Raw genomic sequence first — 25,766 nt, forward strand, 5'->3', positions numbered from 1 at the left:
GGAAGCTCTGTGATTTCAACATTCTTAAAGGTGTCAGGCTAGGACTCTCCCCAAAAATAGCAATAGCTAAGTTAGCTAGCTATCGTGTTTTAAATGTTGTTATATTTTTTAAGAGGTTTTTCCTTTCTTCTGAAATGTGCCAGAAACATGGTGTTTCTGTTCTATATAGTGGTTGGCCTCACTTTTATTTTCCTGTTTTTAGAGGAAAGTGGTTTAGGAAAACAGAGAAGAAGTAGAGCAAATATTAAGCACAAATCAAGGACAATTTCTTTGTTCTTCCCTCAAAAAAATGTCTCATTTGTTTCAGGCTTCATCCTAAGTTATCAAACAAATTCCAATTCCAGCTGGGCAACAGATATATCTCAAAGTGACAGCCTGCTCAGCTTTGTGGGACTTTATCTTTTACTTAGACACTAAGAGGCTAGTGGATGCTCTATGCCTGCAAGCAGCTGCATACAGATGGCAATGCACTGAATTCACCCATGAGAGTTTGAACTGCAAAGCATAATGTAAATCCATTTGGGATTTTAGCCACTTTTTTTTTTTAATTCCTTCTAATTTTCACTCATTCTGGGAAATTTTTGCCCTTCATGAGCCTCAGAAGTCAAATCAGGCAAGCAGGGTACCACTTATTTTTCAACTCCAAGTGACGAAGGGTGGAGAAAGGATTTGTCATCGCACTAAGTTCTGGGAAGGGCTTTGGTCCCAAAGTTTTCACTGTAGTCATTAGAGAGAGATGGCAACTCCCAGCTCAAATTGCAGGTATGTGAAAGCGCTCTTTGGAAAAGCTCTTTTCTCTCTCCATGACTTTGGAAAGAACCCAGGTAATGAAGACATAAAGATAGATAACAGCTGTAGAAAAGAAAAGGCCTCTTTTTTTCAAATTTTCCTCTTTTTAACAGTCCTTGTTTTATGGAGGAAAAAGCTCACACATACGCGCACGCGTGCACACACACACACACACACACACACACTCACTGTCCTTACTGCACAAACAGGAATCGTGTCCCACAAAACGCAAAAGACATCTGTAAGACCTGGAGTCAGGTCAGGACTTAAACGTGCTACAAGTGCATATATATTTTTATGTTTTACACAGCAAATAAATAAATTCTTGCACAGCATCAGGTACATACCTCAGCTTTGCATTTGTGTTACCACAGTGTTCTTAGAATAAAATTGTGTCCTTGCACACCAGCTATATACATGCCAGGAAAACTGTGACTCAGTTTAGTTTGGTGCAACTTACAATGAACATATGTTTTGGGAACTATTAGAGGAGGAAGAGACGCTAATGCTGGGATTATGTGTCATCTGACTTGGCAGGTCTGGGGCATTAACTGACATCGTATATCAGGTTAGGTTAATAATCTACGACTTGGTTCTGCTTGAGCAGATCTGTGTGCCCAGACTAGAGATCAGTGACAAACCCAGAGTCTCAGGGGGAAAGGATTAGTTGCTCTGTCATCAGCAGGATGGTAGAGACCTGATGCCTGGATCTGCTGTGAATCACAAGCTACGTTTGGAAAGTAGCAATACAAATCTGTCTCTCCAGGGATGCCCACAGCAACAAAAGCAGGCTTGGATAACAAAATGACAAATACTGGCAATTTGGATGGGATATTACCAGAATGGGAGAAAAAGGATGTAAAAATACCTGCCTGTTTTAACAAGATGCCCCAAGAGACTGGGAAGACTTTCCCTCATTCCAAACAAGTTGGGAATTACCTAGTAGGCAAAATGATCAACAAGGGTTCCTTTGCCAAGGTGATGGAGGGACTGCACATCCCCACAGGGGAGAAGGTAAGCTTATGATGAGAGCGTAACACACCCTTAGGAATAGCAAGTAACCTCACACTAATTTATGGCAGAAAATTTCAGACTATTTAATCTGCAAACCACAGACTACTCAGTGAATTATCCTGTGAACCTTATCCTCATAAATTAACCACATAAGCTGGGTTTATTGCTCATGTATAATCAGTCACATGTGTGAATATGTATTGAGTGCAACTATTTTCACAGTTATAAAATAGAGGCAACAAAGATACCTTCCTGAGAAGGAAGAGAGAAGGATGATGGCATAAAATCTCAAATCTGCTTTCCCTAATAATCCTTATTGAGTAATTAGTGTTGTGGATCTGACCTTTAAAACTATGGACAACGCTTAGTGAAAAGCTAGACATTCCAATAGCAGTCATTTATATGGCAGGACACAGATAAACTCTGTTATCTCTAGCTCAGTCAGGCTAAAATAATGTACCATTAGACACAAGTGTGGAAAGGTGCATTGCTATAAAGTGACTTTTTGAATTTTGCTTTTCTTGTGGCTTCAATAGCTTCACTGTCCAACTAGCTCCCCAAACTGCAAAGAGTCTAATCCCACCCCATAACACCCAGCATCTTGAGTGACTTTTAGATTAAATTGCAGGGGAGCACGTTAGAAAGTAGATGTGCTACTTTACAGATGCAGTTGAGCATGTAGGGATCTTTTGCATTTCAGAATATTTTGTATGTGCATATTTATTAATGTAATGAGAGGGATGGTTAAGACAGAGTTCAGCCTTTCTGTTTTGTTCTTCAAGAGAAATAAAAACTGTATTCTTCCATCACTAATGTCTCCCTCTGTGATACTGATTATCAACGCTATGTTAAAAACAGCTTCTCCCATGTCAGCTTACTCCCTACCCTTTTGAAAACTAATCTTGGTTGCAAAGCTTGTTGCTAATTTGCAAATATCCTGCCATTTAGGTAGCCATAAAAGTCATTGACAAGAGGAAAGCCAAGCAGGATTCCTATGTTTTAAAAAACATGAAGCGTGAGCCGCGGGTACACCAGATGATTAAGCACCCCAATGTTGTTCAGCTATATGAGACCTTGGAGACTGACAACTCCTATTACATGGTGATGGAACTGTGCCTTGGTGGTGACCTCCTGGACAGAATTTGTGACAAAAAGAGGCTGGCAGAATGGGAAGTAAGGAGATACATCTGGCAAATTCTATCTGCAGTAGAGCACCTGCATTGCCAGGGAATTGTTCACAGGTAAGATGTTTCTCCCCTTTCAAACAGAAAGGAAAAAAAGTGCGCAAGAGCACAGGGTGCTCTTCTTCACAAGAACATTTCTTTATTTTTCCCTTATAAAAACAGGGATTGCTAAGAAGAATAGGTTCTCTCAGCTCATTTTAATAAAGCATTTTATTCTCAGTAGTGGTTATTACTGTTATAAGCTGTTATGCACTCCTGGGGGAGAAAAGTAACGAAGTCCAGGGATAAGAGCTGATGAGCACAACAAATCAATACTTTGCCACTATTATCTAAGAATTAGCTGGTGACAAATGTGTATCTAATTCAAATATTTCAGTGTGGCTAGGCATATAAATATTGGTTTCCTTTGGTTAGCCACAACATGTTGAAATAACCATGCGTCACCCAGGACTGAAAATTGAGGAATCACTGCTCACTACTTGTGGAAAGGACACGTCCTGAAGGTCTGGGTCTGAGACAGGTCACTGATCTTCCATATTGGCTTTTGCATTACAAGGACAGATCATGACTTCAGCCACTGCTAGAGGAATCTCAGCAACCCTTACAAGGGGAGCTGATATTCCCCCCTACTAGAGATCGTGGCACATATGCCAAGAGCAGTAGAATAATACTTCCATTGTAGGTGGGAGAATAGGCTAGAAGCAGTTTTCCCAACGTTTTTTTGTTTTACTTAATGATTCACAGTCAATCAGATCCTTAACTTTAAATGGTGAATGGACTCACCAAGAAAGTCACCAGGACCTAACAAGTAATCCAGTTGACTGCATCATTAAAGCGACCATGAAACAAATAAGCTGTGAATGTGATGGCTCAACATTGTGACTTGAAATGCTTGTAACCCAGCATTTCATTATATTGGATTTGTTAATTAATAAGGAATAGACAAGAAAGAAATGAACAGTATGGGACCTGGAGAATTTAAACAAACAAAAAAACACCCCACCAGAAAATAAACCCAAGGGGCTTCACCCTGTTAGTCCAGACTGACACTCTTGCCTTGCTGGTTGCCTGATTAATCTATTTTACAGCATTTCCTCGGTGCTCATGATCATAACATTTATGTCCTTCCCGTGACAACACTCCTCATTAATTTCTCAAGCTCTCTGCCTTTCTTTTTGTTTGGAAACAACTCTTCACAGTGAGCTGGAGAGTAGCCTGACTTCTTGCCCTACTTCTCTTTTTTCCTGTTGGTCATGTTTTGCTGGAAAAGCTTTGCAAGAGAGAAAAATTTTACTTTGCATCCTGAGATTAACCATGTACAAAATGGCATGAGCTTCTCTGATGACTTGACTTACTATCAAACTGCCCTAACCAAAGGAAAATTCATCCCTGGCTCTCAAGCATTTTGTCACGGGGTTTATGGAGTTGCATAGTCTGGCAGGAGCCAAGCCACCTTGCTTGGTCATAGGTGTAGGTTCAGTCAGCAGTACCTCAACTCATGACCTGCTGCTGGCTTTGAGATTCAGAGCTGTGGCCTTGACCTCATATGAGAAGCAGATTGGGAAAATCTGGAAGAGTTTCCCTGCTCAGGTTCAGCTGCAGAGATTTATAACAACTCTCCGCAGAGGTCAAACCAACAAGGATAATTGTGGGTGTATCCTCTTCTGAAAAAAAGACATCAGTGTTCCCAGAAAGATGAGTACAGAAATAGGAAAGTTACCTCACAAATTCAATCTGACTTTCTCATCTAAGCATGAAGCAAAGCTCAACTCTTTACATTCCTTTAACACAAGTAGAGGAGGGTTCCCAAGCTGTCTGTTGGGAACAGCTGCTGATCCACAGGGAGCATCCTGGTAAAATCACACCAGGTATGAGTTCATGAGATGGATAATTGTGTGATAATATTTGGGTCTATGCATGGGATCCCTTTATTTTACTAGAGTGGAGGTGTCTGGTCACATTCCCAAGCTCATCACTTAGGAATATGCTTATTTAATGTACTTTTGCTCAAAAGCGTCTTATGGGCATTCCTGATTTTGAAGCCTGTGGATAGACTTCAGAAAAACAATATTTTCTACTGTCTTAATAATATACTTGATGAAAAACTCTCCAAATTTGTGACTATTTTTAGTCCAAATTGATATCTCTCAACATAAATTCTACACTGTATTCAGACAGCTATTTTGTTTCTTGAGATTTACTTTTCCAATTTAGCATTAAAATCAGCACTGATCCAACAAATCCTTACAGCTTAAATTAAGTTTGAGTCTACATTTCACAGAACAGATAGTAACTTTTCTTGTCCATGCAAGATCACAGTTGATTTTATGTCACAGTTGCAAAAATGGTGCAGAAGACAGAGCATTGACGTGCTTGCCAGTTGTCCCAGCACACAGCATTTTAGTGTGCCAGATATTAGAAGGCTCAGGCACTAGATCTGGTTCAACAGGTCCATAAGCTAACATTCATCAACTGAGTTCTACTCACTATCCCTATGCCTGCTCTGGACATGGCCAAGTGGTGAGGTAATGCTTCTGAGCTTAAAAACCTCGAATAAAGATGTGTAAGCTAAATCACATTGCCTTGCAACTGGGTTGGGCTAGTGCATGCATACAGTCAGCTACCAACTCCTAAATCTGGTGCTTGATAGGTGACATTTACTTGCTTGTATGCACAGTTCCTAATTTTTCCTGGCTCTTTTCCACTCTCCTGTATAAATATGTCATATATCCCTTTGAATCCCTATTGGACCAAAGACCAGGAGAAACATCACAAGCTGCCCTCTAGGCTCTCCCTCTGAAGTCCCCATGGGAATGAGAAAATGAAAAATCATGGTGTTGCTTAAATTTACAACATTTCTCGGAAAGTCTCCTTTGGAAAAAAAAAAAGAACAAGATGTATCTTTGGTGAAAAATAACTTCTGACACTATGTAAACTTTCATAGTGGCCATTATCAGGTTTTTCAGGCAAGAAAGCACACATTTTTATTAACTGTGTGAGCACTCAGCTCAGCCTATACCACGGCAACTGTAACAATCCAATGTAACATTATTTAATTGTAGTGTAGTAAAAGTCATCAGAGTGCACTGTGGAGTGCTAAATCTGATAGAAATGTCAGATTTGCAGTGGCCTGAAACACAGCTAGTTTTAAACTGCAGCGTGCACAGGCTTATAACACCTGTAGACTATGAACAAAGTTATCTTAAATCTACCTCCCAGCTTTTAGGTACTGGTTTATTTGCCACTCCAGTAAACATGCTATTCAAATTGAAATGTATTAAAAAGGTATCATTAAAACCATCCCCATCCCATGCTCAGCCTGGGGCAGCAGACAGTTTTGAGTGCAATGCTGTCCCATCCAGAGCCACAGAGATAAAAGGAAGCTCCCATAAAATCACCCATCATGATCACCAGGTACACCTCCAGGCTTCATACCCTGCAGCAGTGCAGTGCTGTTCATACAGCACCAGTCCACCCAGCCCTTCCTCCTTGTTCCCATTTCGCTTTCTGGCTTGTCCTCCTGTGCTTTCTGAGGTCTTTGGTCTCACAAAAGCACTTCTCAACTTCAGAGCAGGTGTGAGGGAAATCCATGTCCCTGGAGATGCTTCTGAAATTTTTATCCCCCCAGTTCCCCTAGAAATGAAGGAAGCCCCCAGTGGTATGCGGGAGGCTTTGATGGGAGTCAGGAAAGCATTGCAGGCTCTTGCACTGGCTCCAAATTACACTGGCTGAGGATTCATCCATGATGCAAAAGATTTCAGCTGCCATTTCAGACACTCCCCAGAGTGGAGCAATATTCTGGCTTTGGGGTTTAATTTATAAATATATAAATATTCCCACAACGAGCAACTAAGTACCTGAGCCAGCTAACAGAGTTTTTCTTACATCTCTGAATTATGTCCTCCTGGGAGTGGATGGCTGATACTGGTTGACCCTGTTAACATAAACATCACTGCAGAGACGTCTCCACTTTCAGGGTGTCTGTCTCTGAACCAGCTTTGGTACACCTCCCCTCTTCTGCAAGCAAGGCAAACCTCACTTTCCAGTTTCCTTCTCATCCCTCTTATTTCCCAGGCACAATTTACTCACAAAGAAATCAGAAATGTTCAGCATTGCTCAGTACTTCAAACAAAGCCCAAAAACCTCCAGTCCAATAAGTGCAAATTTTTTACTCAAAAGAAGAAATAAATGCATTTTAAAAAATGTATAAATTAGCAGAACAGATAATTCCTAAAATTAACAGTCTTTTTGTGTATACTCATAAAATATTCCCTGAAATACAGAAAGTTTCCATTTTCCCAACTGAAAACTTCAGGAAGGAATAAGGATCTTGTTACAATTGTAGGCTGAGCTGTGCAGAGCTATTGTTATTATTTTAATTAAACTTTGCTAAAAACTATCTGCAAATGGTTAGCTGGGACATCAGGCATCTTAAAGTTTGTTTTCTGTCTTCTCAGGGACCTAAAAATTGAAAATTTTCTTCTTGATGAGAACAACAACATCAAAATCATTGGTAGGTGCACACTATCAGCAAAGCTTGTATTCTGCTTTTGTGTGTGTGCGTGTGTGTCTTTCAGTGACAATCTGGTTACAATTCAAACAGCATGTTTTATAAGTGAGCTTGTGATTAATCAGTAAACATATTTGAGCTTCTAGAATAGATAAAAGTTATGAAGTATAGTTTAACAACTTGTTTATCTGAGCTTTAACCAAAATATATTTTTAAGAGAAGAAGGAAAACAATTTTGCCTGTTATTTTCCCTTGTGTATTTCTGGACAAGCAAGAAACAATTACAGCTTTTATGTGTAGAAAGCTGTTCCTAGCACAAGTGATTTGTAGACAAAGAAATAAATCTTCTAGTTGAAATGCAGGTATGAACATATTAGTTTATGTTGAGTCATTATTTCAGCTAGAGACCTCATCATTTGGTATATGTTAAAAAAAAAAAATACTGTTTTGGTCACCAACAGAAATCTTGCTAAGATTGTGAAGCAAACATTTATAAAAATGAGAGAATTTGCACCAAGCAGTTAACACAGTTCAGAGAAACAACTAATTCTATTCTGTGGAAACCCCACAGAAAAATCTCCACAAGGGATGCTAACACTTAGAGAAGTCACATGTTTAACCCAGTGTTTCCCAAACTTTTAAAAGCTTAGCACCTCTGAGAAAAAAGGGCACCAACTCTTCACCCCTGTTTTATAGCCAGCCAGTCCCTTACAATCACACCTTTCTCTTCCCTCCCCCTTGCACACATGCACATATACAGAGAAAAAGGCTTAAGTTAGCACATTTTATCCCACATCTACCATGAGCTAAAGCACACCCAGCTGAGCTGAATGCCGTGGCTCATTAAGCCGTGCTAATGTGACTGTGTAGCTTTGTACTAGCATGCAGTCAACAGAGGCAAACCAAAACAGTTAAACCAAAATCAACCAAACCAGATCCATGGCTGTGTAACTGCACTGTAATTCCTCTGCTAATTCACAGCACATTTATTCAAACCCAAATTGGCATCTACAGCTGAGACATCAATAGATGTTACAACTAGCTGCTGGTTTTGTCTTTCTCCTGTCTTCAGATAATTGGTAAAGTGAAAGTAATTTGAGAAGAGACTAAAACTTCTTTGCCTTTGCTTTTGTGACCGTCAGATTTTGGACTGAGCAATACTGCAAAGTTCAGTGGTCTCTCCCAGGAGCTGTTACATACCCAGTGTGGAAGCCCAGCTTATGCTGCTCCAGAACTCCTTGCTCATAGGAAATACGGTCCAAAAGTGGATGTCTGGTCCATGTAAGTAGATCTAAAAATGTACTTATCAAAACACTCTCAGCACTGAATTGTTTAGGCAAGACGGATGTAAATGGGTTCGTGGCTCTTGGCTTTGGGGCATCAATGGCAAAAGCAAAGATATATAAATAAACATGAGCATCTTGAAATGTACATGCATTTGCAAAACACTGGAGAAAAAAATGAAAGATCAATACACGTTATTCTGGAGGAATCCTGTGTCAAGCGAAGTCAGAAGAAGGTCAGATGTCTGCATATAGGAACCTGTACTGAAAAGCCAGAGAAAGAACTTGTATGTACCAACCCCTTCAGGTGAACCTTGCCACCCTCCCGTCCTTCTGGCACATAGTTTCAGCTGGTAGCAGAGTAACTTCTGACAAAATCAGAAACCTTGAAAGTCCTGGGCTGACAAGTGGGCATTTTCTGTCTAAGGCATCTTTTGCCAAAAGAAGAAATCTATACAGAAAATTTGAGTTTCAGGGACACACAAACCAAGGATGTGTCTATAGCAGAGCTATGAGACCTTCATCCATATCTTAGCTAGGCCTTTTATACCAAATTATGATAAAAAGGTAGAATTATTTCCTTCATAGGTAGCATAAACCTGAATGGAATCCATTTACTTTTTTTATTAAACCTACAGAATATGTCTCCTATAATAAGCAAGAATACAGAAGGTGCCATAAGAAGAGTAAGCTTTCACATAAACGATCTCAGACATTTCAAATGTATTTGCAGTTTACAGTTCTAGCAGCCAAGTTATGGGGGTTTTTACTTTTTTTTTTTCTAGGTGGAGCTGGCAAAATGATAGTATATTAAGTCGATTTTTGTATCCTTTGATCTTCACGGATCAACTCTCTGTGTCCATGTCATCATTTGTCCAAAGGCAGTTCATATTTATCTATATGTGTGTGTATATATATGTATATGTGCCAGGGTACCAACTTCAGCTGTTTTAACAGTAACTGTATGCCCAGGTCTGAGTGTTCCACCTAGGACACATTTTTAAGCCCATTTCTAGCAAGTATGATTCAGGGCATAGAAGATGAGCATGTGTAATGTAAAAACTAAACCAAATCTTTGCCTAGAGCATTAAGATTAAAAAAAATCAGTGGCTGATCAAATGCACCTTCATCCAGATTCCTCCCACCTATTTGCAATTATAACCATAACTCCTTGCAGTATCCTGACTAATAAGTGGTAGAGTAAAAATCCAGCCATTGAAGCTAATGGTTAAAGCCCATGGATTTCAAATAGCTCAAAAGGCTTTTAAGCGTAATATGACTTTTTGCCTTAGAAGTGCCACCTCCCATCCTACCCAAGAAAAATATTGTTTTAAAGGATCTTAATGTTCTGCTACTGGAACATTACTTCTTTAGTTGCCCAGAGAAGCTGTGGATGTCCAATCCCTGGAAGTGTTCAAGGCCAGGCTGGATGGGGCCTTGGGCAACCTGGTCTAGTGAAAGGTGACCCTGACTATGGCAGAAATGTTGGAACTCAATGATCTTTACGGTCCCTTCCAACACAAACCATTCTGCGATTCTGTTCAACACACAGTGCTGCATTTGATTTAAACCACTTCATTCAGGACATGTGCCAAAAGGAAAGGAAAGCCTGGATGTACAGAGCTGCTCTGAACTGGAACGTTGCACTTGCCTGTCCAACTGTGAGAATACAGAGTCTCCTTGAGGAGTTCTCAGAAGCTTTCACCAAACCGGGTGTTCACAGAGGACGAAATGTTTTAGTTTGCTCTGCAGGGCTGCTGGTACCTACATATAGGCATCTGGTTCAGGGGCCTGAAACAGAAGCTTAGTTTTCCTATATGTTCAAAAGAGAAAAAGGATTTATATACATATAGATATATAACGTACATTATTCCTCTCAAGACCTGCTTCTGGTAGACATACTATATATTAGGGTTTTGATCTAACCATGATTCTTATACCTCAACTTCTTCTAAATTTACTGGGTATGAATGGTACACAGAGTTAAGGATGAAGGGATACATGCTACCAAATAAATTCTGTGTAATTCTGGTTTTCAAGAGTACTACTCTGAATTTATGTAGGCATAACACAGATTAATCAGGTCTAGAGGATGCTGTCAGCACTTGAATAGGATAATACTGAATTCACATTTCAGATTTCTGAGTAAGGGCAAAGCAGTAATCTTAGAACCATCTACTAAGCTCACTCTGTTAATAAACAGCATATAACAGTTTGAGGGCTTTATAAAACTTATGTATGGCACTTGGTGTTTAACGCAGACAGATTCTGCACCTCAGGCATAAAATATATTTACCATTTAAATCAGAATTGTTCACATTATCATAGTGGGAAAGGGAATTCTGATGGACTAATATATTAATTAGAAAGATAAATTACTTCTGTTTTAACAAAATAAGTAGAGGATTACAGATTTGCTGGACTCTAGAATCAAAATAGTGTAGTACAGAAATACTGACTTTATGCAGCAGAACTGACGAGGAGTCATTAAAACAGGAACCAAAAAGCCGTGGTCAGTCAAAAGCACACTCACAAAACCAAACAGATTCAACTGCAATACAGCTCAGGCTCTGGAGAGGCAAGAGTAAGCAGCCTGTTTGCCTAAACAGTACCTGTTTGCCTAATCATGACATTCATGCAGAAGATATTAACGGTTCTTTGGAGAACTGGAAAGTGATTAGCTTTCATGCACCAGCTATACTGAGGAAACAGCTGTTGTATTCAAACAAATCCACGTTCAGACAGCTCCATAGGACAGAGGAGAAGCAGTTTGTTTTAACTAATAAACTTTTAAGTTTAACCATCAGATTCCATCTACAATTAAACACCAAGTGTCCTGTTACTGTTGCTGTTAACTAGCTACAATTGTGTGCAATATTTTAAAACAGATTCTAGGACAGCAGCTCCATCCATTCCCCAAATTCCCATACCTTTGAGCTTTCCCCATCCAATAGGCTAATGAAAAGAACTATTGCCATTTTAAGGCAACAGTCATGTATATCATTCGCACTTTAAAGTGCATGGTAATGTTTGTAGTGTTACAAAGAAAAACATTTTTAACTTTGTAATGACATTATACAGCCATTTGTATTGCGTGGTACTCCCTCTCATCAGAGGGTATTCAGGGAGCCTTCTCTCTCTCCAACTTCAGCTATATTTAATCCATATGCTAATATGTATTATAGAACAAAAATACTTGTTACTTCAGTCAACTCAGTGTCATTTCCTTGTAGCATTGTTTATATCTCTGGGGTTTTTTACTCAAAGGATTCATCCAAAAGTTTTAAAAAGCTTTACTTTCAAGGACTAGATTTATCAGAAGGTTTGGTAAAGCGAGAAGAGATTGATCTTTCCTAAATTTATCCATTTAAAAACTAGGCATTGGGTTATACCAGGTAGTTAGTGTTCTATTAGTCAGTGCACGGAGGCACTTAACTGTAGCCTAAAACAACTGTATAATAATGTTATGATGAATGTCTCTTGGAGAGGCCTGTCTCTTTCCACTGATAACTATTGATACCTAGGGTTTAGATGGTTAAAGTGAGACAAGATAAATCCTAGTCAAGATTAATAAAAAGCGTTTATCCATAGGTCAGTGGTCTAAATGTAATCCAATGTAACTTTTAGAAAAAGACACCATCGTCTCTCGTTTTTCAATGGTGCCATCATCTTATCATGGTTTTTCAACTGTTTGAAAACATTAATAACAGATTGTAGTTGAGCACACCACAGACTTGTCTTACAGATAACATTGTCGCCATCTCCACTAATGTACCAACCAGGTCAATTAAATTAGAATTGCCTGAATTCCTAAAATTACTATCTATGCTGAGTTGTGTAGAGAAATGGTAAAGGATGGTTGAAAGGAGCTCTGAGCAATCTGGTCTAGTGAAAGGTGTCCCTGCCCACAGCAGAGGGGTTGGAATTAGATGATCTCTAAGCTCCCTTCCAAACCAGGCCGTTGTATGGTTCATTCTACGATGAAGAACAGTGCTGTTGTGGTGGTGTGGTTCAGCTGGAGAAAGGAAATACCATGAAGAGCGTTCAAGGAAACCTCCCTCTTCACAAACTCAGGACAGCTAAGCAAGTTTTCCAAATGTTGGTACTTCCCCAAACTGAATGGCAAACCTTCACAAAGTTTGCTGATTGCTGCTAGCAGACTGTTAATCTTTCGCAAGAGTTAAAGTTTTAAGTCTTTAGCCAACAGCAAGCTGTTACCACACGAATGCCTTCTAGGCATAAGTCACACCTAATTTAGCAATCTGAGCAAAGCAAGAAGAACTGAATTACTATTTGGAACAAGATCTATTGCATCAGTCCCAGTTCTGTGTTGTCACTCAGCCTTCAAACCAAAGTGCTTTATTCTGATGGGCTGGGTACATTACACTGTCACTCCAATTAGCTTATTTTTAAAATAAACAGCAGGTTTCCACTTTCAGCACTGCAGGCTATCCAGTCACTCACTGTACACTCTATTTCATACGCAGTTCCCACAACATTCTTTTCAAGATAAAATGGCATTTACACAAAGAAAAAAGGCGTTAGATGTATATTCAGTACAAATTGCTGCTTAGAGGTAATTTGTAACCTCATTCTTGATGCTGAAGGCAGATTTCTGAAAACTGACTCATAAGTGTGTGGAATTTTTAAATAAATATTTATTAGCATTATATGGAGCTCTGATGCTTGTTTTTGTCTTTGACAGAGGCGTAAGCATGTTTGCTATGCTAACTGGCACATTACCCTTCACTGTGGAACCTTTTAATATCAAGCAACTACATCAAAAGATATTAACTGGAGAAATCAGCCCTATTCCGTCAGACATCTCCCCTGGTAAAGTACTTCAATTTTTATAAAGAATACCAATGTAAAGATGTTCTAACCCATGCAATAAAGTGAATTTAACAATAATGCAATCTTCTGGAAAATAACAGGTACTTTTTCCAGTTGCTTTGTTTGCATTTAGAAATAACTTTTTTGAGCCTAAGGCAATACCACTTTATCTCAGGCTAGTAGGAAAATAACATTGTTGTATCTTCAAAAGACCATTATTCTTGGGTTTTATTTACAGGGGGAATAAAATGTACATTGCTTTTACATAAGTGGAGCCATTGTGCAGTAAATGAGAACACTGTCATGTTTAGTATGTCCCATGCTATGTGTCATAGTCAGGCATTCTTTCCTGTTTTTCTCAGAAATGTTATCAAAACCTTAAATATTTTTTTCCTGAAGACCTTATCTTTTGGCTACTGACAGATCCCATGACATTGAGATTATTAAAGAAATGGGAGGATTATTTTTGTGAAGAGTCTGTTCATATTTTTCATGAGAAAGAACTGAAATACAACATTTTCCAATGAATTTTTCTGACAATCTTTAATGAGGTACAGTCAATGGAGTCTTTTGGGACAACTGGGAAAGACAGTTCTCAAAAGTTCTAGTCTGAATTACAATCCGTGGCTCTAAACCCTAGAAGTCACATTGGTGTGTATGCACTATCGGTCAGCAATCCAAAATTTATTTCCTCAAAACTCAAAATTCTGCTGCTTTACAATGATTCCTATACACCTCTGGCTTTAATTCTTATTTTCTCTCCACCTGGAGCAGCATCTCCTCTGTCGACCACCACAAGCTTAGGCACCTTCTCACAGCTGTTATCATACAGCTTCACTGACCAAGTCAAAAAGCAGAGCAGAACGAGATATGTTTAGCACAGCTATCTACCGGCAAGAGTTCAGATCTCCCCATCATTTTGAACAGCATTGCTATGAAGTTAGGCAAGAATGAGCCTAGGAACCAAGATTAGCTTCAGTGGCTGCCTGCAGCCAAGCACTGGGGAGCAGCGGACAGTTCCAGACTAAGCTAGTTGGATCTAGTCTGGAGTACAATATTAAGATAATGTGATGATTCAATTTCTTTCTCTCCCCTAGTAAGTGGTATTAGGATATCTACCATAGCTGTCAAGAATGTTTGTACATTAGTCTCTCATTTTCTTTCTCTGGAGATCAGTTGCCAGATAGCAGCTTGATTCTTGTACAATCCCTCCATAGCTGCAATTATTATATTTCTAATTTTTATTATTTATGTTATTGTTATAGCTTCTACTAATAAATGCATTATCTCTGCTTTTCTACAAAGCCCACACAGTTGGTGGAAGATTGTGGATAACTCCATTGTTCTCTTGCCCATTGGGAATTTAGTGAGAGGGCAGTAGTGAACTAGCTTTGCCTACTTTAGATATAAGTTCTTCCAATGGAGATTACAATTGAAAGGAGCAGTATGTTCCCAGTTTAATGCTCATTTGCCACTTTGTTCAGTTCAAAACATCCCCAAGGAATATAGAAGAATTCAGCAAAGTTTTCCCAAGAAGAAAAAAAGGAGAGGGACTTTATGCAGTGTTGGAACTGAATGATTGACATATAGGAATGTTTGAGCTTTCTCTGTCCCAGCTCCAGGAAGCCAAAGCACAACACATCAGCTGAGCGCAGGGGTCCATCTCCTTCCCTTGTTACAGAGAGTTTTATCAATACGATTGGCTTCTTTGTGTGAGGAAAAGAACTCCTGGGTTAAATAACTTCAGCTAGCTCTGAAATACCCCTTCCCAAAGCCTTCATCAAATGCTGAGTGAGCACAATACTGAGATTACTACTGATGCCATAGGCTGCATTCACTGGGGTAAATCAAGAAAATTAGGAAATGAGGTCCAGTACTGTATCTACAGCAGCATCCATAGGTCCCTAGCATGCATCCTGGCAAGGTTTGGCTCCTGCTGCCCACCCTGTTCAGGTGACCTTGAGGGGACAGAGTCACTATATGGGACCACGGCAGACTCAGAGTAAAGTCCTAGAGACTGAATTTTATCTGAAGCTCTGTGATGTGGAGAAGCAGGGCAAGTGCCACACTTCTGAAACAGAAAAAATATGTGCTGGTCTGATAATCAACTATTACTAGTAAAACAGACCATTGCATTGTAATACTGCACAGGAGCTGTACACTTCATGCAGTCCTTACTTGAGCCTGACCCTGCTAAGAGGCCTGAAGTCAAAGAAGCAATAAAAGACAAATGGTTGAATGAAGGTTTCACCAGGAAAATACTAAACACTGCTCCCTATGAGAACAGGTAACCATTTTGATATCTATCTTCTAGCTTGGGATTTCAGGACTGGGGATTTGGGAGGGAAGTGTGTTTAAGATTTGTTTGTTTGCTTGTTTGTTTTAGGATATTTTTGTTATCTACTATGGGCTGTTCCAAAGTGACAGAATTTTGTTTCAGAAAATGTCACATCAACTTTTCTAACCATGGATAAATTTTGTGTAAGAAGAAACATCCTTATAGAATTGCTTATATCCATTGCATCAGTAATTTTTTTTCTCAACATACCTCACAGCTGCCACTAATTTCCAGACAGTGTGCTTCTAATCCTTTCCTACAAAACTAGGTCTCACATGCCCACCTGAGGGAACAACATTTTTATATTACACGGAAGTTCCTGTTATTCTAATAATTTTTATTCTCATCCATCTTTGTAACTGGCTTTAAATAGCCTCCAATTTTTCTTAGCAAGGCACTTTATGGTTTTATGGTTTTAAGATTAGGAGTCTCAGAATCCAAGACTGACATATTTCTACAGTGCCTTTACTAGACTTTACTACTCACAGAAGCCTGTGAGTAAAGCAATTATCATTGTAACAAAACATGTTTTATTTCGCAATCTGATTTATATAAAAATTAAAATCCCACTGTACTTTCTTAATTCTTTTTTTGTCCTTCAAGATTTTCCTGTCTTTGGCACTTTTCCTGTCTTCTTATGTCCATGCACACACACTATGTCTCTGTTAATCCATTTCAGGCTACTGTGCTGAGAACTGAAATATACACACTTGATTAAAAGGAGAAAATTTTTCAGGCTTAATCCTGGTGGACGTTCTTTCAGAGTAATCAATTAAATCAACAACAGAACATTTAATGATGCAGTAACAGAGCCTCAGCCCAGAAATGAAGTTAGCATAGCCAGACAAGAGGATCATTGCACAACTGTGTGTCATAGTTTGCCTGTACAATCAACTTAGCTTACTCCAGCTACATCACAAGAAGTGTATTGTCCATTTACTGTAAATTCTGACATTGTACCTGGATGCGTCATTTGTACTTAAATACTTTTTCCTAATTTTTCAGACTTTGCCCCAGTGACCTGAACTCTGTTATTTTAAACTACATGACGGAGTTTATGGAATTCAGTCCTTCAGAAGTTATCAACATTTTAATAAATAACAGACCCTCTTCTGCCATGGCTTCTTATTGCTTATTGCTGAAGAAACTGCTCAGGTACCAGAAAGACCTCAAAAACGCTCAGGTAAGATATAATGGTCATGAGAGGCATAAAGTGTTCCCTTGATTTTTATGAGGAACAATACAGTAGCCAAATAGCACATGTAAAAAAGGTACTTGTCCATGGAATGGGGGAAAAGTCATCAAAAATAGTTGTGAAATTGCAGATTTGAGTGCAGTCTCACAAAAACTACATTCTGGCATTCTCAGAAGTGATTAATCTATGAGATTTTTTTTTATTACCAGAGATAAATATATACTATTTTATAACTAATGAATTTTAAAAATGACCTGCTAGTTGTAAGGGGATTGAGAATTATTTTGTCTTACATATAAGATTACTTTTCCATTGGGAAAAGGTTCATTAGCATCTTAGTGACCTCGCCATCCCTTCCCTTTCTAACTGGTCTGTGAGGACCTAATCTAAAGCCTGGGGAGTGGGAAACTGTTAAAGCTGTAAAATCTTTTCCCAGCATCTTTTTTTTTTTTGTATTTTTAGCACTGTATCTTATGCTCACACCCCAGCTCCAACTCACTTAGGGACATGGAGTGAGATCAGAGGTGACAAAAATTTTAAAAATAAATTCAAAAAATTATGGTAATCATTCATAAGGACACAATTAGTCAAAAAGGCTGTAAGCTTTTCTTTTACAACCATCTCCACTAAGGGGTTCACAGCCCAGCCATAAAAATTTTGCTTCAGGCAGAAACTGGGCAGACAGGAAGCCAAATTCCAGCTTCTAACACAGAAGTGCAATGGGAAAAGTTTCAGCTACAAAACAACACACATCAGCGATTAGCCTCCCATTCAAAACCTTTGCCCTGGAGAAGCTGTATTTTGAGAAGGTCCAGTTGACTCCTCTAGAAATTATTCAGATGAGCTTGAGCAGATCCAGATCTCCATCCCAGCACACAACCCCGACGTCGCAACAGTCTGTGCAGTGTCTGCAGGCAGAACCATTACTCAAAAATATGAGTTGGGGCGTGTGTGTGTGTATGATCAGGGAGAGGAGGCTTTTCTTCACATATGTGAGTTTATTCATATTACAATTTTAAGTAGGATCTGCTAAATCATAAGTGACTCAAAAAGACCCATATTGTGAAGGCTATTGACCAGCTTTCTTATACCTCTGGATATCAAGCTGATTTACAGCCAGTAAAGATCTAGCCTTCCAGGCAAGTGGTAGTGTTTCATGTCCTGTATGACCTCTTTCAGCATCCTAACCAGCTGGAAAAGGGAAGTGATCTTGCAGATAAAGTTGCAAGCTGATTAAGAGTCTGTGTTACTTCTTGCCACTCCTGGCATCCAAAATGCCCTCTTAAGGCAGAGAGTCAAGCTGAATTCAAGCACAGGCACCAAAAATAGCTCTAATTGTAAGTTATTAATACTACTGATTATTATTTTGAAGTCCTAGTAAATATACTTGCCAGGTAGGGTGCAAAAGAGGGGAATTTTAACAAAGGAATGATGGACATTTTCTTCCTCTGTGTTGATATTTTCCAGTTGAAGTTTTAAATCCAAACCAATACTGACCCAAAATAACCTGACTAGCTCCCAGCTCAAAACAGTGGTGACTTTCACAGAATCGTGGGATCACAGACTGGCTGAGTTTGACAGGGATCTCTGGAGGTCATCTGACCCAACCCTCCTGCTCAAGCAGGGCCAGCTAGAGACAGTTGCCCAGGACCTTGTCCAGACAGCTTTTGTCTCCCAGGATGAACACTCCACAACATTCCTGGGAAACCTGTGACAGTGCTTGGTCACCCTCACAGTGAAAAAGTATTTCTTGATATTCACAGGGAACCTCTTGTGTTTCAGTTTTTGCCCATTTCTTCTGGTCCTGTCACTTGCAACCACTGAAAAGAGCCTGGTTCCTTCCTCTTTGAACCCTCCTTTCAGAAATTTGTATATATTGATGAGATATCTCTGAGTCTCCAGGCTGAAGAGCTCCAGCTTTCTCAGCCTTACCTCATAGGAGAGACATTCCAGTTGCTTAATCTTATATGTAGCCCTTTACTGGAGTCTCTCCAATACGTCCATGTCTCTCTTGTCCTGAGGAATCCTGATCTAGGACGCAGTACTCCAAGCGTGGCCTCAGCAAGGCTGAGCAGAGGGGCAGCATCACTTCCCTTGACCTGCTGGCAACACTCCTGATGCAGCCCAGGGTACCACCAGCCTTCTCTGCAGCAGGGACACATTGCTGGCTCATGGTCAACTTAGTGTTCACCAGGACCTCCAAACTGATTTCCAGCTAAGTGGCCCCAGCATATTCTGGTGCCTGGGGTTGTTCTCTTCCAGGACCAGGACTTGCAGTTCCCCTTGTTGAACTAAACCTAGCAGGACACGTCTAGTATATGAACTGGGAGTCTGTTCAATTGTATCATATCACAATTTCCCATTTCTACAGCTTCCCTGTGTCCCTTTCCGCATAGCTCCCAGCTGTGTAGTTCTTTCTTCTGCGCCACAAAAAAATGCTGATGTACAAATCTTCACATGCTCAATGTGAGGAGTTCTTAAATTTGCAGACAGAATCTCCCTTTAATGGTCTCATGGGGAAATGACTCACTTTTATGGCGGCATCTTTGCTGAGAACTTGAAATATAGGCACAACCTAGATGCCTAAATTTGCCGGAGTGGTTTCTACCACAAGTAATTCCTTCCAATATCTTTTCCTAAGACGTAGGAATTAGGGAATTAGAACAGGCCAATTCATACCATCTTTTTCCATGTCATTAAAAGTTTGTTTCCTCGTATTTGTCAGCACAAAGTTTGTAAATGCTACCTTTAAACTCATAAACACAAAGCCTGCTAGTAGTACAATTGAGATAATTCTGTTATCAAAGAGTGTTTGTAAACTCAGTTGTTGCCCCAGATAACCACTCTACATCATTTGTTTCTTATTTTTGTCTCTCTACTTCCTCTTACATTCTTCTCTGTTATGAAAATCAGTATTTCTCCCTTGCTAGTAGTTAGGCTGTGCAAATATTTGTAGTTAATAAAGATCACATCTTGATCACTTCTTATTCAAGCCTTTTGCACAATTAACCTCCCAAGGAGCTCTTTTAAATCATGACTATCATTGCTACCACATTATGCCAGTTTCTCTAACATCCAATAATTTTCATATTCCCCAGCAAGGCTGGGGTTTGGGCAAAAACAGGGGAGAAAGAGAGGAAGACTCGCTAAGAAATCAAGTTGGGTATTCTTACTTAATCAATGCTCTTATTTTTCCAGTGTCCTCTGGCCTGTTCTTCAGCTAAAGCTACTTTATGCACATACTTGCACAATGGCAAAACTTAGCCTTAAGCGTATGCAAAGTATATAGGGAAAAGAGAAGAATGCATCTCTTGGATCCCAAGACGGATCCCCACACGGGTGGCATGACGTTTTTGGGCAGAGGCAGAGCCAAGAGCAGCCCCTAGCTCCCTTGGAGACTAGCCCACACTGCTCTGGCGCAGCTCTCGGAGGAGGCAACTGGCAGGGGATTATCTTGAGGGAAGGATTCTCTGCTTTGGTCTAAAAGAGGCCGAATTCAACCACCTCTTTGGCAGGCTGTAATGCACTTCCCCGACCACCCGGTCACAGAGTTGAAACTGAGGAAGAAGCATGAAGATTGTTAACTGAGTGTGAGGGGGAAATTTCCCACTTTTTATTCTTCTTTTTGAGAGCCTGATGTTACTGGAGCTTAATTACAACAGCATGGGCATTTGATATTTGTATTACAAATTATGCCAAGGATATTTCAAAATGCATAGATAGATGTTCTCTCTGTTCTGTATAAAGCCAACTATTTGCTATTTATTACTAGCAGTGTGTGATCCGTCTTTAAATCACATAATTTCCTTTCAGCTCTCCAGATCTTGCAAATCTATGCATCTGCTTTAACTTTAAGGATATGGGTAGTTTCACTGAGTTCAACAAGACAATTTGTGTGTATAAAATTAAAGCACAAAAATTAGCATTTGCATCTAAATGAGTTCAAATTTAAATCTAAATTATGGAAATAGATAAGTAACAACTAACAGTCACAAGTAAAATGAAGTAACCTGAAAACAAATTGTCATTAATTTACATTATTTCTGTCTAGGACCACAAAGACTATTGTATATTCCTGTCTGTGTATGAAAAGATGTATTTACAGAGAGCTAATATTTATAAAGGAGCAAATTTATGGTAAAAGAATACTCCAGTATTTTTGAGCAAATTAGAAACCTCCTCTCCTCTCAGTGAATTGTAGAGAAAGTTGGCATCTGGCTCTTCTGAATATTCTGTCCAAAAAGAACCAAACATATCAGATATCAACACAAATGGAAAAGTAATTGCATTCATAACAATGCTTATGAATAACAAGCAATAAAAAATTCCACCAACAAAATCAGCCCAAAACATTGTTTGGAATTCAAACGCATTTTCACAAACCACTGCATTAAACTCATTCCAGGCAGCTGAATATGCTATGATTTTTCACACAATACCAAGAAACATACAATTTCCTGGGGACAAATTTTCAGCACAACTTCCAATCTACAACTGAAAAAAAAGTTTGTGGAAATTACTTTTCAAGTACAAAATCCCTGTGCTTGATAAACCGGTGTGAGTCACTATATTTGCAACATCTCTTTGTATACTTAACATTTGTACATTCAAATAATAGTTTTAGTGGATGCAAACAGATGTGTCTCATTTTTTTGTGTGGAATTAGAGAAGTCTGCTGAAAGCTTCACTCTGAAAAAAGCATAAGATCCTTTCCATGTTCAAATTTGAGCCATAAGTCACTGGATAAACTTAAAACACAGCCCGTCCTTTTATGCATCGTAATTTCTCCAAGCAATGTATTTACATTTTATGTGTTCTGTTGTAGAAGAGGGAGCCTTAATGATCACAATTTGCCATCCAGAACTTTATAGCTAGTCCTTGCAGAAAATAGCATTTCTGCCAAAAACTTCCTGCCCAGGTGCTTAACCAATTAGCTCTTAAGAGGTCTGGCAGTAAAACCAGTCATGGCAAGTTTTCTGATATACTGTATATAAGGTGACAGCTTGCAAAATGTAAGATGAAAATTTGGTTTCTTAACTAGCACTGTGTAAAATCCTGGGAGACTATTTGATTGCATAGCCTAAAATACTTATGACATCTCAAATTCGCAATTGATCTAGTGTGGTTTTAACAATATGTTGTCAACTTAAACATATTGTGTTTCTTTTTATAAATACTTCTACAATGATTTCCTTAATTGTGATTGGGTGCTGCAAATATGTAGGAAGGATGGGGTGATCCCAGAAGTTTGAGGTTTGGGGCCCTCCAAATTTTTCCAAGTATTTTTGCTAACTCACAAAATACATGTAAGCTATCAAAAGTACCTTTTCTCCACAAATTACATCCACTCTTTATAACAGCATGTTAGATTAAAAACATATTTTTCACAAGGGGAGTACTTTTCAATGCAAAGAATAGAAGAAAACTATGGAAGATAAACATACTATAGTAAAACAAATTACTTCTCTAATTCTGGAAACAAAAGATTTGTATTATGGTGGTGAAAAGACTGAAATTCACTACTGATAGTTCTTGAAGTGGTAGCATAATGATAAAGTGAGTCTGTCAAAGATGATATGGAGAGCAGCATAAAAAAGCTTGATATTGAACTGGAATATCCATGTGGATAGTTGTCTTGGTTTCAGAAACTACATTAGAACACGGTGCTAATAACACCAAGGTTGTGTGTCTGATCCCCGTATGGTCCACTCACTTAAGCGCTGGACTTGGTTGTCCTTGTGTGTCCCTTCCAACTCAGAATATTCTCTGATTCTATATCTCAGAAATGTCATTTTCAGGAGTGCCAGGTCTGAGAGAATATGGTCTATGACAGAAGCAGCGCACAGCACAATCATCACAGAAATTAGTTCTGTAGGAAGGGATTTATTTCACTGTGCAGCCCTTGCATTTTCACAAGATTTTGATACCTGAAACTTGGTTTGTATGAGGCTGCCACAGTGAGGACTCTGAAAACTTGGATCATGGGACAGGCAAGTGACTTACATATGAGAACATATCCTCATGTGCATAGATGTTGCTTGTAGGAGTGAGGATAACACCACTGCAGCAGGGAGTGGGTCCTGGAGCCCATTTTCTTGCTGGGATGAACAGTCCTCTTACCACAGCTCCATGGAGGTCTTCCTGCTGCCATTCCACTGCAAAACCTTCCCAGATCTGGTCTACTCTTGCGCTGACTACTTGCCCTCACAGCAAACAGCAAGAGTCCCACGACAATCTTCCTCCTGGATCAGGAGTGGCTCACAGCATCCTGTAATGTTTTTGTTTTGCAGCACGAGCTCTGTGGTACCTTGGTCTCCTTTACACATCTGTTAGCAGACTCTGTGAGCCATAAGCCATAACCCATAAGGAAGTGCTATGGGCTCTCCAAAGATAGCATTCTGGTTTCCAGTGGATTTTCATGAAAACTTTCTCCCTGTGGTCTGTGTGGTAAAAGGAAGGGTCTAACAGCCTATGTACAACTGAGTTTCAGAAAGAACCTCTGGCATGAGGTCTGCTCAGATGAAATGTCAATGTGTGTAACTAAGGCTTGTGTAAAAACAGGATTTCCCATTGTACATATTATACTGTGTGTTTTTTTAAAGTTTAAGGAGCTTTTTTGTCCCTTACTAATCAAACAGCGTCTGATCATTTTACAGAGGGAAAATGAAATCGAAAAACACAGTATTAATCTTGATAAACAGTTGAATAAGGAGTCAGAAATTAAGATTTTCCAGAAGGATGAAATGGACTCTCTGGAAAACCTCAGGAATTACGGCAATAAGGCATTTCCTTCTTTGCTAACCCTGGCAATGCCAGATGTTATTCAAGAAGAGGAGATTGCAATTACATTGGAAAACCAAGAAAATTTGTCAAAAGGTATGTTCTGAAATAAGTCTCGCCCTCTTAGTCCGAAATAGTAAAAGGGTATTTGTCTAAGGAAAAAAAGGGAACACAATTCCTGAAAATGCTAGAAATATCTTTGCATTTTGTTTTGAAATTACAAGTATTTTGAGCAATTGTTCCCAGGCTTAAGTCTGGTGATAGATATAATTTTGACCAGGTGAAGAAATTAACAGGTGACACCTAATCCCATGCATACTCAGCAATTACTAATTACAAATAATTGACAATGTTCCATGTCATTGTTATTCTCTCTATGGGTCACCCATAAGGACTGCTAAGGTACTTCTAAGAATAGGTATTTATGAGGAAAAAAAGGCATTTATTTACATTACCAGAATGAACTTGAGCATCATGCAAGTGTCACAATTTCACTATATTCAATAATGGGTTAGCATCGTTTTCCATAGTCTCAAAAATACAGAAGATGCAGAGTACTGAATAATTAAACTCCAGACCTGAATTATTTCTGCTCCAGTTATTGCACCCCCACGGTTTAACTATTCACATGGTTAAACTAATGTGATAAATATCCCCACAAGCATAAATGGATAATTGCCCAGAAAAGTTGTGGATGCCCCATCCCTGCAAGTATTCAAGGCCAGGCTGGATGGGGCCCTGAGCAGTCTGGTCTAGAGAAAGGTATCCCTTCAGGGGGATTGGAATGAGATGATCTGTAAGGTCCCTTCCAACTCGAATTTTATATGATTCTTTGATTCTATAGTAGTCACTAAAATTAAGCCAGACAAATTTATGCTGAGATGCTAATCTAAAAGTGACAATTGACTACCTCCAGATCACCATTTGCTTTAAATCATTGGTGCAAAATTTCATTCTATGTCAAGATCCATTTTTATTTAAGCCTTTACAAATACTGACTTTATTATAGGATGATACTGATTTGATATTATGTTATTTTCTTGAAAATATCATTCCAGCAGAAGCTGATCTGATTTGTCCTATATTCTACTCAGTTTCCAAGTTTGCAGGCAAAGTGTTGGTCCATCTTGGGCCTCCTAAGTCATCAAGCAAAAGTATGCCACGTGAGCCCATTTATAAGCCACTTTTGGACTCTCAGAAGAATCATAATAATTTTGAAGACTTGACAGAGGCTGAAATAGGATGTCTTCATGAGAAATCGCCATCTACACCAACAAATAAGCAATCTTCCTTTTCAGATGTTCAAGCAATGACAAGTACAAGCAAAATGCCTCCACGGTCCCTGATGGAAAACAGAATTATTACCAGAAGACCTTTACCTTGTCAGGACATGAGATTTAAAGACCTAAAGGCGGTAGATGAAAATATTTACACCCCAACACAGAGGCAACTTAATAAAGATGTCACTGACCTCATGATTGACTCTCTGCCGTTGCCACCTTTCCCCAGGCTGCGACAAGCTGCCCTGAGAGAAACCCTGCCTAGAAAGATTTCCTTGCTGGGCTCATCACAGGAACATACAAACATCTGCCCTCTGGTTGTAGTCAATGGTTCAAAACCATCAGCCTTCCCTATGTCCCAGCAGCAAATGTTTACCATAAGAAGTATGAGGCAGCTTAAAGACAACCCAACTCATTTTTTCAACAAGAAAACTAAGAAAAACTTTATTCAGCTCAGACACACACCTACAACTACAGATCTAAATCTTCCAGTTTTATGTCCACCATACCAAACCAGGCTGGGGAAGAAAGCTGAGATTCTAAGATTAAATTTTGCATAA

The 25,766-nt window shown here is 39.2% G+C and overlaps 1 protein-coding gene across 1 annotated transcript; it reads left to right on the plus strand.

The window, feature by feature from the left end:
* The first annotated feature begins 1,674 nt into the window (after positions 1-1,674).
* On the plus strand, positions 1,675-25,766 carry LOC108501797 (hormonally up-regulated neu tumor-associated kinase-like). The gene is made up of 9 exons (XM_017824036.1): positions 1,675-1,803; positions 2,752-3,044; positions 7,445-7,500; positions 8,640-8,778; positions 13,486-13,613; positions 15,765-15,900; positions 16,957-17,134; positions 23,803-24,022; positions 25,021-25,766. The coding sequence occupies exons 1-9, from the start codon at positions 1,675-1,677 to the stop codon at positions 25,764-25,766; spliced, it is 2,025 nt and encodes a 674-aa protein (XP_017679525.1).

The sequence above is a fragment of the Lepidothrix coronata genome, unplaced genomic scaffold, assembly GCF_001604755.1.
Source record: "Lepidothrix coronata isolate B3197 unplaced genomic scaffold, Lepidothrix_coronata-1.0 Scaffold4, whole genome shotgun sequence".
NCBI classification, from domain to species: domain Eukaryota; kingdom Metazoa; phylum Chordata; class Aves; order Passeriformes; family Pipridae; genus Lepidothrix; species Lepidothrix coronata.

Excerpts from the sequence above, each read along its gene's own strand:
- LOC108501797 (XM_017824036.1), top strand. The coding sequence starts at position 1,675 with ATGCCCCAAGAGACTGGGAAGACTTTCCCTCATTCCAAACAAGTTGGG. Across the intron at positions 8,779-13,485 it reads AAAGTGGATGTCTGGTCCAT|AGGCGTAAGCATGTTTGCTA; the intron begins GTAAGTAGATCT and ends TGTCTTTGACAG. Across the intron at positions 13,614-15,764 it reads TCCGTCAGACATCTCCCCTG|GAGCTGTACACTTCATGCAG; the intron begins GTAAAGTACTTC and ends AATACTGCACAG.